The sequence below is a fragment of the Sinocyclocheilus anshuiensis genome, unplaced genomic scaffold (assembly GCF_001515605.1).
Source record: "Sinocyclocheilus anshuiensis isolate Anshui unplaced genomic scaffold, SAMN03320099.WGS_v1.1 scaffold938, whole genome shotgun sequence".
Lineage (NCBI taxonomy): Eukaryota > Metazoa > Chordata > Actinopteri > Cypriniformes > Cyprinidae > Sinocyclocheilus > Sinocyclocheilus anshuiensis.
In genome coordinates, this window is record NW_015536508.1 from 23836 (window position 1) to 38632 (window position 14797).

Here is a 14797-nt window from a genome sequence, read left to right on the forward strand (position 1 = left end):
TCACAAAAAGTATTCTCGTAGCTTCGCAAAATTGAAGTTGAGCCACTGATGTCACATGGACTATTTTACTGATGTCCTTGCTACGTTTCTGGCCCTGGAAACATTGCAGTTGTGTTGCTGTCTATGAAGAGTCAGAGAGCTCTCGGATTTCATCAAAAATATCTTAATTTGTGTTCCGAAGATGAACGAAGGTCTTGCGGGTTTGGAACGACATGAGGGTGAGTAATTAATGACAGAATTTTCATTTTGGGGTGAACTAACCCTCATGCTTAAGCTTATGAGAAACTCTGGATATCTAGTAGCACCTCAAACATCTCATGTTCTCAAGTTTTCAGATCAGCTTCATGGTGAACCTGCCCGTCTCCATCGTTGTCCGTCCGCCTCCGGACGCTGTCGCAGCGCTGCGTGGCACGAAGTCGATAGTCGCCGTGTGCTTGATCTGCCCTTTGCTCTGACTCCAGAAAAACATGAAGATGAAGCAGACGGCCACTGAGCTCAGGAACGATAGGAACCCCATGGTAACCGCGATCACCAGCGTCTTCACGTCGAACGGAAACGGCTGCGATCCGTTGACCGCCGCTTGCCCGGACGCGAAGCTCCATCCTTCAAGAAAGAACGAGCCGGAGCGGTTGCGAGCGGACGCCGGAAACCCTCGCACCCGCAGGCTCACCGAGACGCTGTCGTTCCCAGCTGCGTTCGAAGCGATGCACAGGTAATACCCGCTATCCTGTACTTGCGCGTAGCGCACTTCCAGGGTCCCATTAGCGAGCGCGCGAATCCGGCCCGAGCCGGTAAGAACCGAGCGTTTGGGATTCAGCCAAATAATCGACGGCGCCGGATCTCCATCGGCTGCGCAGAAGAACAAAACCGTATGTCCTTCGTCGGTCCGAACATCCTGCGGCTTCCGAGTCAGAATGCGAGCTTGTCTGCATGTAAACAATCTAGGAATCTCAGCCTCCGTGAAGTCGGCAAACGTCCGGCCTTGCACCTGCACAGGTGTTGCGCAAGTCGGCGCACGTCCTTTGAAGCGAAGCCACGGCCGTCTGCGCATCGCCCAAAGAAGCCGGCAATCGCACGCCAACGGGTTCCTGTCCAACCCAAGGACCTCTAAAGCAGCGACCGAATGAAACGCCGACTCCTCCAGCGTCGGCAGACGGTTCTCCGACACGTCGAGGAACCGGAACAACGCAAGGTTGCGGAAAGCGCCAGGCTCTATTCTTAGAAGCCCTGTACCGACTAGATGCAGCTCTTGGAGTCGTAGCAAATCCCCAAGAAGGTTGGAAAGGATAATAATGATTGGGTTGTACGATAAATCCAGATATCGCAAGTAGACGAGGTGATGCAATGGGGAATACGGTACGGAGCTCAGATTGCAGTGGCTGAGCATTAGCGACGTGAGATTGAGTCCAAACAGGCTGTTAGTGGCTAACGAGTCCAACCAAGGACAATGGGAAACTTCGAGATCGCGCAAACGTCCCAACTGGCGGAAGGAGTTGTTGGGAAGCGTCGTGAGTCCAAGTCGGCACAAACGCAGATGGACGATTCCGGAGAGCCGCGAAAACGCTTCGGTCGGCACCGACGTCAAGTTGCATCGGTCGAGGTTTAGCTCCTGCAGATCGGAGAGACCGTCGAAAGCACGGTTTGAGATAAACACCAGATCGTTCTCACTGGCTTCCAGCTTCTGGAGAGACGGCATCTCGCCGAACATATCGTCCAGGAGCACCAAGATCTCATTCCGGCTGACGTCCAGGAACTGAACGCCGCGGAGGCCAGAGAAGGCTCCGACTGGGATGATCTTTAGATGGTTGCGGGATAAATTCAGCGTGACGAGATTCCGCAAACCGGCGAAGACTTCGACTTCGATCGCTGTTAGTGCGTTATCGCTGAGGTCCAGCTCGCGTAACTGCGTCAGGCCAGAGAACTGTCGCCTTGATAGAGTCTTTAAGAGGTTGTTGGTTAAGTTAAGCGACAGGGTGTTGTCAGGAACACCCGTGGGAACGGAAGACAGTTGTCTTGATGAACAGTTTGCTATCAGGAGCTTTGGCAAACAGTCGCAGCGCTGAGCGCAGGGCGCTGATAAAGCCACGCCCACTACCCACTGGAGGACCACCCACCAGTACAGCCTCCTCCAATCAGCAGCCACACACATCTGGAGACCCACCTACAACGGAAAGATCATAGATTCAACTTTTTGTTGCATAACAAATTAGTACAAATTAGTTAATTCAATTTAATTTAGTTAATTTAAAAAATAGGATAAACTGTGCTCGCTAATAGAAAATCTCAACATCACAGATGATGGAGCTTCAGGATTTATAGTGTTAAAGAAATATTGTTAATACCATAATTTAACATTTAGATTTTTTTTTTAATGCTCTGAATAATTTTGCATGTGTAAAGGCTAGTTTGACCACAACACTACTCTACGAATGCATGCAGAATCCCTGGCGGGAGAATATACCAGGGTTATTAAAGTTAACTAAAACTAAAACCATAAAAAAAGATTTTTGTTAAAATAAAACAAAACTATAACATAAGTAAATGTTACTGGAGCAAAAATATTTACAAAAAACAAAAAAACATCCTTGTTTTATTTCAGCTTGTCAAGGCAACATTTGTCATTTTTATTTAGTTTACCTTGATCTACTAAAATAACTAAAACTGAAATAAAAATAATAAAAACTGTATATTAATAATTACTTAAAACACACAACAAAATTACAATTAATCACATCCAAAATAAAAGTTGTTTTACATACTATATGTGTGTGTGTAGTGTGTATATTTATTATGTATATATAAATACACACACATACAGTATATATTTTGAAAATATTTACATGTATATATTTATATTCATATAATTTATATTATATATAAATATATTTAATATACAAATATAACATTTTTCTTAAATATATACATGCATGTGTGTACTTATAATTACATTCATTTTTACTTATAGCCATTCCATCCATGTCTATATCCTGAAAAATCACGTATGTCACAAATCACAAATCTTTGCAAACACTCACCAGCTGGCAGAGGAGCTGCTGCTTCTCATTACCAACAATTACTAAAGAAAGTCTCGCTGATCACCTGCTCACAGCCTAGAGAGAGAGAGTGTGAGAGAGAGTATTAACATGACTGTGATGTTCAGCCAATGACCGCGTCATGAGTTTGAGATCATGATGTGATGAGTGTCGCAGTGACGCTCCTCAGATTCAGAGGTCAGAATCAGAGTTGTTCTTGCTGTTGGGATCTGTTGCTCGTCTGAAGGCGTGTGTGTGTGTGTGCAGGAGGAACAGATGTGACTCTGTGGGATCGTCCGGGAATCCAAGCGGCATGTTTGCATAACCAAATGCTGGCAGTGTTCAACGCATCAAAGCCACAACAAAACATGGAATGCTGCCAGACACACATGCGGCCGTCAGTGTGTGAGTGAGTGAGTGAGTGAGTGAGTGTGAGAGAGAGAGTATGAGTGGGTGTGTGTGTGTGTGTGTGTGTGAGTGTGCGTGTGAATGTGAGTGTGCGCGTGTGAGTGTGTGCGTGTGAGTGTGTGTGTGCGTGTGAGTGTGTGCGTGTGTAAGTGCGTGTGCGCGTGTGCATGTGAGTGCGCGTGTGTGTGAGTGAGTGTGTGTTTGTGTGCGCGTGTGAGTGTGTGCTGAGATCAGAGAGCAGGATTTGTGCGGTGTGCTGGCAGCATATGTCGTTTGAGTGAGTTTAATGCACGAGTCCAGTCTAATCTGCTCTGCAAATGGCTGTAATGGAGGCTGTAGTGTTCGTCTGTCTGTTTGTTTACTCCAGAATGTTTTGTTTCAGTCCGTTAAGCGTCTTTAAAAGTGCTCAAGAGGCTTTAAACTACATGCCCTTTAAAAGACCATCGACAAACCCGCTGAACACACAGAACTCACTCGGAATGAGATTTAATCATTAACACTCGTTTGTTATTATGACACATGTCAAACTTTCCCATGCACATGTATTTCTAACCCCCAACAATCATTCATATTCATGCATTTGGTAGATGCTTTTATCCAAAGCAACTGGCATTGTATTGGATGCACAATTTTTCATGCAAAGTTCATGCAATCCATGGGAATCAAACCCTGCACTGTTTGCAGCATTAGTAATACGAGTACTAAAAGTGATATAATAAGCATATTAAAGGGGTCATATGATGCTATTTTAAAGATCATTATTTTGTGTATTTGGTGTAACAGAATATGTTGACATGCTTTAATGTTCAAAAACCACATTATTTTTCAAATACTGTACATTATTGTAGGTCCTCTATGCCCCGCCTCTCTCAAACACGTCGTTTTCAACAAAGCCCCTCCTTTGACAAGCGCAGTCTGCTCTGATTGGCCAGCTGGCCCAGTGCATTGTGATTGGCCGAACACCACAAGCATGCGTCGGGAAATGTAACGCCCTTACCATAATCGCAGCTTCAGCTTTCAAAGTAAATATCAAGACAGTTAATAATGTCGTTAAATACTATTAAACTAAATCTATTAAAAAACATTTTTGTTACTTTAAGTTAAACAAATGCTAATTGAAATAAGATAAATTAAAAAAAAATATTAAAAAAAAACTTATTTCTTTTTGCCAAGGCACCATTTTTCATTTTCATTTATTTTAACCTGACGTACAAAAATAACTAAAACTGGAATAAAAACAAACAAAAACTATACAGACATATTTAAATTATATTACAAATAAAATATTACAAATATAAAATTATTAAAAATAAAAAACATTGACAAAAACACAACAAAATTACTAAAATAAGTAAAAGATAAACTATTAACAATGTTTACTGAACAGTCTGTTGCAATACAGAATTTCCAGTGAATGCATGAACTGATTATATAGAAACTTTGAATGCACAGTAAATTGAGTTTGGATAAAAGCATCTGCCAAATGCATGAATGTAAATGGGTTTTGATTTTTTTTTTTTTTAGATATTACCTCTATGTATTAGTATTGTTATACCAACAGCAATAAAATGGCATTTTCTTAAGAGAAATCTCAAACATGAGCTGTAATGTTATATTATAGCTGTATAGTCTACATATTTTATTGCTCAAAAACCTAACAAAGTATTTATTAAAGTATTTGATGTTATTTTTAATGCATCATTTAATAAAATGTAATAATTTAATATTTTTTGAGCCCTGCATTTATTACAGTCAGTGTTATTTTATTATCATTGAGACACTATTATAGTTTTTATACATTTTTGAATTAGTTTTTATTTTTAATATTTTCCATTTTCATTTTCATTTGACATGTTTTAATTTGGTGAATTTAATTTGTTGTGTTTTGTCAATTTTATTTATTTGTTTTTATTAAAGTTTATTTTTGGATTATTTTTGGAAGTTTTAGTTAACTATAATAACCCTGATTACAGGTTTTGCGAAGGACACAGTGGTGACGCTCCTGATTTTCTTGTCGTTATTTATAAAGCAGCTCTCTTCCAGTTCCAGTTTGACTCACTCATACGCTCACAGATTTTCTGGAAAGGAATCGGATCCGTCTGAGGGTCTGGTTACAGTCAGAGGTCACTCAATCCTCGAGCTCTGGATGTAAACTACCGCATCAGATGATCAGTCACTCAGCACAGCTGAAAAAAAGTGCACTTCCATGATATACTTAAAATGCTCTATTTTCACGCACTATGAATGATAGTTTAAGTGTACTACAAGTGGTAAATACATAAATTTTTTTAAATACAGAGATAGTATGTTATAAGCGCATTTTTAGTTAATAGTCATGGTGTCCCAAAACAGCACAGTTGAGTACACTTAGATAATCTTAAGTTTTGTGTGAAAACGGAGTGCTGCCAGACACACACGCGGCCATCAGTGTGTGTGTGTGTGTGTGTGTGTGTGTGTGTGTGTGTGTTGTGTGTGTGTGTGTGTTTGAGTGTGTGTGCGTGCGTGTGAGTGCGAGTGAGTGTGCATGTGTGTGTACGTGAGTGAGTGCACGTGTGAGTGAGTGTACGTGTGAGTGAGTGTGCATGTGAGTGTGTATGCGTGTGTGCGAGTGTGAGCGTGTGTGTGAGTGTGTGTGCGTGCGTGTGAGTGCGAGTGAGTGTGCGTGCGAGTGAGTGTGCGTGCGAGTGAGTGTGCGTGCGAGTGAGTGTGCGTGCGAGTGAGTGTGCGTGCGAGTGAGTGTGCGTGCGAGTGAGTGTGCGTGCGAGTGAGTGTGCGTGCGAGTGAGTGTGCGTGCGAGTGAGTGTGCGTGCGAGTGAGTGTGCGTGCGAGTGAGTGTGCGTGCGAGTGAGTGTGCGTGCGAGTGAGTGTGCGTGCGAGTGAGTGTGCGTGCGAGTGAGTGTGCGTGCGAGTGAGTGTGCGTGCGAGTGAGTGTGCGTGCGAGTGAGTGTGCGTGCGAGTGAGTGTGCGTGCGAGTGAGTGTGCGTGCGAGTGAGTGTGCGTGCGAGTGAGTGTGCGTGCGAGTGAGTGTGCGTGCGAGTGAGTGTGCGTGCGAGTGAGTGTGCGTGCGAGTGAGTGTGCGTGCGAGTGAGTGTGCGTGCGAGTGAGTGTGCGTGCGAGTGAGTGTGCGTGCGAGTGAGTGTGCGTGCGAGTGAGTGTGCGTGCGAGTGAGTGTGCGTGCGAGTGAGTGTGCGTGCGAGTGAGTGTGCGTGCGAGTGAGTGTGCGTGCGAGTGAGTGTGCGTGCGAGTGAGTGTGCGTGCGAGTGAGTGTGCGTGCGAGTGAGTGTGCGTGCGAGTGAGTGTGCGTGCGAGTGAGTGTGCGTGCGAGTGAGTGTGCGTGCGAGTGAGTGTGCGTGCGAGTGAGTGTGCGTGCGAGTGAGTGTGCGTGCGAGTGAGTGTGCGTGCGAGTGAGTGTGCGTGCGAGTGAGTGTGCGTGCGAGTGAGTGTGCGTGCGAGTGAGTGTGCGTGCGAGTGAGTGTGCGTGCGAGTGAGTGTGCGTGCGAGTGAGTGTGCGTGCGAGTGAGTGTGCGTGCGAGTGAGTGTGCGTGCGAGTGAGTGTGCGTGCGAGTGAGTGTGCGTGCGAGTGAGTGTGCGTGCGAGTGAGTGTGCGTGCGAGTGAGTGTGCGTGCGAGTGAGTGTGCGTGCGAGTGAGTGTGCGTGCGAGTGAGTGTGCGTGCGAGTGAGTGTGCGTGCGAGTGAGTGTGCGTGCGAGTGAGTGTGCGTGCGAGTGAGTGTGCGTGCGAGTGAGTGTGCGTGCGAGTGAGTGTGCGTGCGAGTGAGTGTGCGTGCGAGTGAGTGTGCGTGCGAGTGAGTGTGCGTGCGAGTGAGTGTGCGTGCGAGTGAGTGTGCGTGCGAGTGAGTGTGCGTGCGAGTGAGTGTGCGTGCGAGTGAGTGTGCGTGCGAGTGAGTGTGCGTGCGAGTGAGTGTGCGTGCGAGTGAGTGTGCGTGCGAGTGAGTGTGCGTGCGAGTGAGTGTGCGTGCGAGTGAGTGTGCGTGCGAGTGAGTGTGCGTGCGAGTGAGTGTGCGTGCGAGTGAGTGTGCGTGCGAGTGAGTGTGCGTGCGAGTGAGTGTGCGTGCGAGTGAGTGTGCGTGCGAGTGAGTGTGCGTGCGAGTGAGTGTGCGTGCGAGTGAGTGTGCGTGCGAGTGAGTGTGCGTGCGAGTGAGTGTGCGTGCGAGTGAGTGTGCGTGCGAGTGAGTGTGCGTGCGAGTGAGTGTGCGTGCGAGTGAGTGTGCGTGCGAGTGAGTGTGCGTGCGAGTGAGTGTGCGTGCGAGTGAGTGTGCGTGCGAGTGAGTGTGCGTGCGAGTGAGTGTGCGTGCGAGTGAGTGTGCGTGCGAGTGAGTGTGCGTGCGAGTGAGTGTGCGTGCGAGTGAGTGTGCGTGCGAGTGAGTGTGCGTGCGAGTGAGTGTGCGTGCGAGTGAGTGTGCGTGCGAGTGAGTGTGCGTGCGAGTGAGTGTGCGTGCGAGTGAGTGTGCGTGCGAGTGAGTGTGCGTGCGAGTGAGTGTGCGTGCGAGTGAGTGTGCGTGCGAGTGAGTGTGCGTGCGAGTGAGTGTGCGTGCGAGTGAGTGTGCGTGCGAGTGAGTGTGCGTGCGAGTGAGTGTGCGTGCGAGTGAGTGTGCGTGCGAGTGAGTGTGCGTGCGAGTGAGTGTGCGTGCGAGTGAGTGTGCGTGCGAGTGAGTGTGCGTGCGAGTGAGTGTGCGTGCGAGTGAGTGTGCGTGCGAGTGAGTGTGCGTGCGAGTGAGTGTGCGTGCGAGTGAGTGTGCGTGCGAGTGAGTGTGCGTGCGAGTGAGTGTGCGTGCGAGTGAGTGTGCGTGCGAGTGAGTGTGCGTGCGAGTGAGTGTGCGTGCGAGTGAGTGTGCGTGCGAGTGAGTGTGCGTGCGAGTGAGTGTGCGTGCGAGTGAGTGTGCGTGCGAGTGAGTGTGCGTGCGAGTGAGTGTGCGTGCGAGTGAGTGTGCGTGCGAGTGAGTGTGCGTGCGAGTGAGTGTGCGTGCGAGTGAGTGTGCGTGCGAGTGAGTGTGCGTGCGAGTGAGTGTGCGTGCGAGTGAGTGTGCGTGCGAGTGAGTGTGCGTGCGAGTGAGTGTGCGTGCGAGTGAGTGTGCGTGCGAGTGAGTGTGCGTGCGAGTGAGTGTGCGTGCGAGTGAGTGTGCGTGCGAGTGAGTGTGCGTGCGAGTGAGTGTGCGTGCGAGTGAGTGTGCGTGCGAGTGAGTGTGCGTGCGAGTGAGTGTGCGTGCGAGTGAGTGTGCGTGTGTGTGAGTGTGCGTGTGAGTGTGTGTGAGTGAGTGTACGTGTGAGTGAGTGTGCGTGTGTGTGCGCGTGTGAGTGTGCACGTGTGTGAGTGTGAGTGAGTGTGCATGTGAGTGAGTGTGTGAGTGAGTATACGTGTGAGTGTGTGTGCATGTGAGTGTGAGTGAGTGTGCATTTGAGTGAGTGTGTGAGTGAGTATACGTGTGAGTGTGTGTGTGTGAGTACGTGTGAGTGTGCGTGTGAGTGTGTGTGCATGTGTACGTGTGAGTGTGCGTGCGAGCGTGCGAGTGTGCACGTGTGAGTGAGTGTGTGTGTGCGTGTGAGTGAGCACGTGTGAGTGTGTGTTTGCGTGTGAGTGAGTGTGCACGTGTGAGTGTGTGTTTGTGAAAGAGAGAGAGTGTGTGCATAAAGAAAATGAAGCCTCTTTTTGAGGGATTTTTTTCATTGTGAGATTATTTTCGGGATTTACCCCCTGATTTTCTCATCACAGTAATTAATAAAAATCTCTCTCAATCTGTCTGGAGACTATTTATATATAGAAAATTAAACTCTGTATAACAAACACCATCATAAGGTACATTCAAAGCTGTACTTCACATACCTATCACTATCACATACATTTAATTATTTTCATAACACACCAATAATAAACTTTGAATCCACCAATAATAGTTCAATATCAATATCAGCGTTCATTCATTCATTTACATTGCAGCAAGATTTTGAGGTAAATGTGCTCATGTGTTATTAATATCACAATGCAAGAAGCATTTAATGTCAAATATTGTTGCTAAAAACAAGCTTTTTTACGCAGCCCATGTGTTGTGTTTGACTTGAGCTCTGTGTTTATGAATGATTCTCGGTGTCAATCTCCTCACCTGCTGCGAGGCTCCACAGGTGCGTCCACCGGAGACTCCATCAGACCCGAGAGAAGTCCATCAGACCCGAGAGAAGTGGAAAGTGCAGAGAAATTCTGGAAATATCCGCGTTCATGTGCGCGCCGCTCATCAGCATCGGTTGCGCGGTCACGAGCGCCGCGGGGGCGCGCGGCGGGATTTACTTACGCGAACATGAGCGCGGACGCGAGCCAAGACCGCGCATTACTTCAGCCGCTGAGGAAGATGATGCCCAAATCTGCGGATTTAACGCAGTGTGTGTGTGTGTGTGTGTGTGTGTGTGTGTGTGTGAATCCTCAATATAGATGAATCCTCAAAGCTATAAAAGCTCTTTTTTCTTTTGTCCTTTGATGAACAGACATCACAGCAGCTGGTTATTAGGTTGTTTTGGCTGCTATTACTTTAAGAGCTGCCGCTGCTGAACGTGACACGGACCTGACACGCATCATATTTTCTCTCAACTCTTTTTACCTTTTCTGACCCACTTCAGGTCTTAAAGTCTCTATTAATGAGCTGACGAGTTCAATCGGGTGTGTTAGATGAGTGAGACAGTGCTGGGCTGCTCGGGGACAGATTTGAAAACCATTTCAGAGACATGTGACTCATATAAAATATATTACATGCATGCACAGTTTTAAGGCAGCTTTAATCGCCTTTCTGGTAACTTCATGACTTAGCTGACCACGACATTGCATGCACGTAGATTATTTCGCTCTTTGATATGAAATGATGAAGGCTACAGTGCGCGCCGGTGTCTTTGTGCGTGCAATTGTAGCGCTGCGAGAACAGTAAGGCAGCTTCAATCGCCTTTTTGGTAAATAATAAATAACAATGTAGAAGTATTATAAATATACAATAAATAATATGTAAAATAACAAATATTTTTAATAATAATATATAAAATATAAAAATAAATATAGTGTTTTATCTAATAAACTGTAAAACAACTATATAATATATACATGTATATTAAATAGTACATATCTCAAATAAAAATTTAATATTTAAAATATCAAATTAAACATATTATATTAATTACATAATATGTAAAATAAATAACATGATATTTAAAATATAACAAGAATATGTGAAATAAATAATAATACATATCTAAAATATATATAGTATATTATAGAATAAACAAAATGTAAAATAAATATATAATAAATGAAATATATGTGAAATAATATTTACAAAATAAAAAGAGCTGTAGAAGTACCATAGTACAGTGATGGTATCAGACTAATAAATTGAGATTACACTGAAAGCTGAATAAATGAGCTTTCCATTGATGTATGGTTTGTTAGGATAGGACAATATTTGGCTGAGATACAACTATTTGAAAATCTGGAATCTGAGGGTGCAAAAAAATCTAAATATTGAGAAAATCATCTTTAAAGTTGTCCAAATGAAGTTCTTAGCAATGCATATTACTAATCAAAAATTAAGTTTTGATATATTTACGGTAGGAACTTTACTAAATATCTTCATGGAGCATGATCTTTACTTAATATCCTAATGATTTTTGGCATAAAAGAAAAAGGTATAATTTTGACCCATACAATGTATTGTTGGCTATTGCTACAAATATACCCCAGCGACTTAAGACTGCTTTTGTGCTGCAGGCCCACATATATCATAGCACTGAATGCTGATCATATAATGATATTTCCACAGTGTCTTCAGCTGAAGCAGGTGAATCTGAGCTGATACTGTCAGGTTGCTGAGTCAGATCCTCTCCATCTGTGCTCGTGTGTGTCATGCTGTGAAGCGTGTGTCGTTTGCAGTGATGCTGTGTGTGTGTTTTACAGTAACACACGTGACATACAGTAGTGCAGCGTCAGTCACACGTGTGACAGGCGTCAGCATCAGCGTATCACACACTCCTGCGGCTGTCAAACGCTCAGTACAAATAACACACAACTCAACAAAGTCTTTGATCAGATCACCAGCAGAACTACTAGTGATGAGGGACTTAACTACCCATAATGAACTCTTCAACTGGTCAGAATGAGTGAACACAGTCAGATAACATGAGCAGCTGCTGGCTGAGCTCATCAATAATGAGCTGTAATTGTGTTCACATGACAGAATCACACAGGAAACCAGAGAGAAGAAACTTCCTCTTTCAGACGCTGCTAAAGCGAAGACAGGGCTGAAGAACGACAGAAGTGGTCTGTCTGCTCATCATCATCACAGAAGCAGGTAAGATCCAACATTAACAACACATTCTCAAACTGTATTTACAAACTATCTGAGCACTTGATTACTGTACAGACAGTTTAAAGAAAGCATTTCACATGCATTCTAAACCAGAAGCATCTTTATTTCAGAACATACATTTTCTGAATGCCTTTTTAACATCTAATGTGGTCGAAATGTATTGCAGATGAGAAAAAAACACATTACAAATGCATCAAATGTACATGTGGGATCTGTTATAGTTCCTCTCTGCAGTGTAATGAAATGTACCACAGTACCACTGTATATTAAAAAATATATATTTTAAAATTGTGAACAAAACAAATTATTGGAGTAGATTTTACAAGAAAATACTTTTTCTGTTTCTGTTCAAAATTTCACATTTATTTCAATGTGTTACTCCACGTTTCTTTGTAATCATTTGTGAAATGTATTCATAATTTAAGGGAAAATTGTTAATTAATTAACACACTTAAAATGTACTAAAAACAAAAGTACTCAAATCGATTCAATTATAAAAATTCATAAGTAAAATCATTCTAAAATATAAACAATCAAAATAAAACAGACTTAAAAATGTAAAAAGTTAATTAAATCTTAAATATGTAAATAATTCAAAATAAAAACAAACAATCTACATAAAACCCAAAATGAATTAAATCTTTAAAATGTCAAATTAAAATAATTTTAAAATATAACAAACAATCTACATAAAAGCACTTGCTAAAATAATTAAATCATATAAATGTCAAATTAAAATGAATACTTTTGAAATAAAAACAATAAAAATAACATTAAAAATTAAAAATGTCAAATTAAAATAAATGTAAAATAAAAACAATCAAAATAAAACTTACTAAAATAAATAATATAATATATATTAAAGGTAAAACAGAAAAAAAAACATCTGATTCAAAATAGTAACAACTTTATTAGTGCATCAATAAAACTGAAATAATATCATATTTAAACAAGTGTGTGTGTGTGTGTGTGTGTGTGTGTGTGCGTGTGTGCGCGTGTGTCTGTATGTGTGTGTGTGTCTGTGTCTGTGTATGTGTGTGTGTGTGTCTGTGTGTGAGTGTGTGTGTGTGTGTGTGTGTGTGTGTGTGTGTGTGTGTGTGTGTAGGTATGATCAGGTTTGTTCTGGTTCTGCTGTGTGTGTCGCTGGTCTGTTCTGAGATCAGACGTCTGACTGATGATCAGTGGATGACCTGGAAATCTCAACACAATAAGACCTACAGAAACACAGTGAGTGCAAACACACACACACACACACACACACACACACACACACACACACAGTTAATCTCTCTCTGTCTATGTCGGTCTGTTTGCCGTTTGACCCACTGAACTGAGATCAGCAGAATGGGGTTTGTGATGCTCCAGCTGAGCAGTTCTCTAACGCTCCAGTGTCACCTCATATTTCCTATTAAAAGCATGATAATTTAAACCCATAAGCGCTGAGGATTGCTCCTGGAGTGCAGACACAATCAGCTCAAATGGTGCAGTGAAATGATTAAATAAAACGCAAGCGTGCAGGACTGTGATTGGTCCGGTCTAATCTGTTCTGAGAACTGTAACCGTCATGTAAAGCCAGCTGTTGTGTGTTGTGCACTAACACAGACTTTAATGACTATTTTATGATTATTTCTAAATCCTTATGTAAAGCAGTGTCTGTTTTTAAAGTGCATGAAAAGCATTTAGAAATAAACACCTAAATGACTTGCCTGGAGTTCAGCAATAACACAATAAAAGAAATGAGGGGAAATGTGTGAAGACTTCAGAATTTCTCTGTCTAAAAGCAACAAATGATGATTATTTCAGATATTAGTGACTACAAAGTAGAAAATGTAATTCTGCTTATTGTCAACAAACAGGAAGTCAAACAGGAAGTCAAGAACTTCCAATTAAGGCTTAACACTACAGGTGAATACAGTAAATATGTAAACTAACAGGTGACTAATTACAGGACATTAAGACAAATTTTGTGTATTACAAGTTTTCTAAACAGTTACTATTTAATATGCAAATAAGGCATTATCTACTTAAATGCACACTAATTTCATACATTTACAGAATAGAAGTCTGAGCATTGTTTCAAAATTCTTGTTTGATTTTGTTGTCATATTAGAGTTAAAGATTTTTCTAGAAGGGATTTAGGATTTCTCTTTTTATCACTCCATAAATCAGAAAATATTGAAAAAAGACAGAAAACAAACACATTTTCACCATGTTTTTAGGAGTAAAATGTTGTATAAATCAGTGTGAATGAAATATAAACAAACCCCTCAGTAAAAACCTTCAGAATATAGAGAGGAATAAAACTCTAAGTTTTGGTCTTTGTAAGTGCTGCTGAAGTGGAGAAAAAACTAATTTTGTGCAAATAGATGCAAAATAGATACAAATAGATAAAGTATAATTATAAAACCAGGCAAATTATATTTTAACAAACCCCTCAGTAAAAACCTTCAGATATATTCAATATAGAGAGGAATACAACTGTAAAGTTTGGTGTTTGTAAGTGCTGCTGAAGTGGAGAAAAAACTCATTTTGAGAAATCGCTTTTAAAGATGAATTGAAATATAAATCTACAGACGCAAATAGATAAAGTGTAATAATAAAATCAAGCAAATGAAATATAAACAAACCCCTCAGTAAAAACCTTCAGAATATAGAGAGGAATAAAACTGTAAAGTTTGGAGCATGTAAGTGCTGCTGAAGTGGAGAAACAAACTTTTAAAGATGTGGAATGGAACTGAAATCTACAGATGCAAATAGATAAAGTGCAAAAAAAAAATAAGCACTTAAATGTAAGAAACAATTGTCTTGTGGAAAACTATGTTAAATCCAGTGTCTAGTTCTTCCACAAAAACACTTTCCAGCAACCAGTAAGTGGTTAGAAGTTGCATGAAGCCAGACTGAGACAGTGTTGTGTGGTTTAGTGTGCATATGCATCAGTTCGTGAGCGTGTGTTTGTGTGTTGTGTGTGTGTGTGTGTGTGTTGTGTTCTAGAGAGAAGA

At 42.6% G+C, this 14797-nt stretch overlaps 2 protein-coding genes across 2 annotated transcripts in view; one reads left to right on the plus strand and one right to left on the minus strand.

Moving 5' to 3' along the window:
• Positions 1-262: 262 nt before the first annotated feature.
• LOC107691360 (leucine-rich repeat and immunoglobulin-like domain-containing nogo receptor-interacting protein 1) lies at positions 263-9632 on the minus strand. Its single transcript, XM_016489931.1, has 3 exons — positions 9558-9632; positions 3036-3110; positions 263-2161 (listed from the first exon to the last, which is right to left on the minus strand). Exon 3 carries the CDS (start codon positions 2147-2149, stop codon positions 332-334), a length of 1818 nt encoding a protein of 605 aa, XP_016345417.1. The 5' UTR covers positions 2150-2161; positions 3036-3110; positions 9558-9632; the 3' UTR covers positions 263-331.
• A 1919-nt stretch (positions 9633-11551) lies between these two features.
• LOC107691368 (cathepsin L1-like) overlaps positions 11552-14797 on the plus strand; it is a 14717-nt gene continuing 11471 nt past the window's right edge. Inside the window, exons 1-3 of the mRNA XM_016489944.1 lie at positions 11552-11780; positions 12904-13025; positions 14790-14795. Of these exons, the coding sequence (XP_016345430.1) occupies positions 12906-13025; positions 14790-14795 (126 nt within the window). The 5' untranslated portion in view covers positions 11552-11780; positions 12904-12905. The remainder of the gene's footprint in view (positions 11781-12903; positions 13026-14789; positions 14796-14797) is intronic.

Excerpts from the sequence above, each read along its gene's own strand:
- LOC107691360 (XM_016489931.1), bottom strand. The coding sequence starts at position 2,149 with ATGTGTGTGGCTGCTGATTGGAGGAGGCTGTACTGGTGGGTGGTCCTC.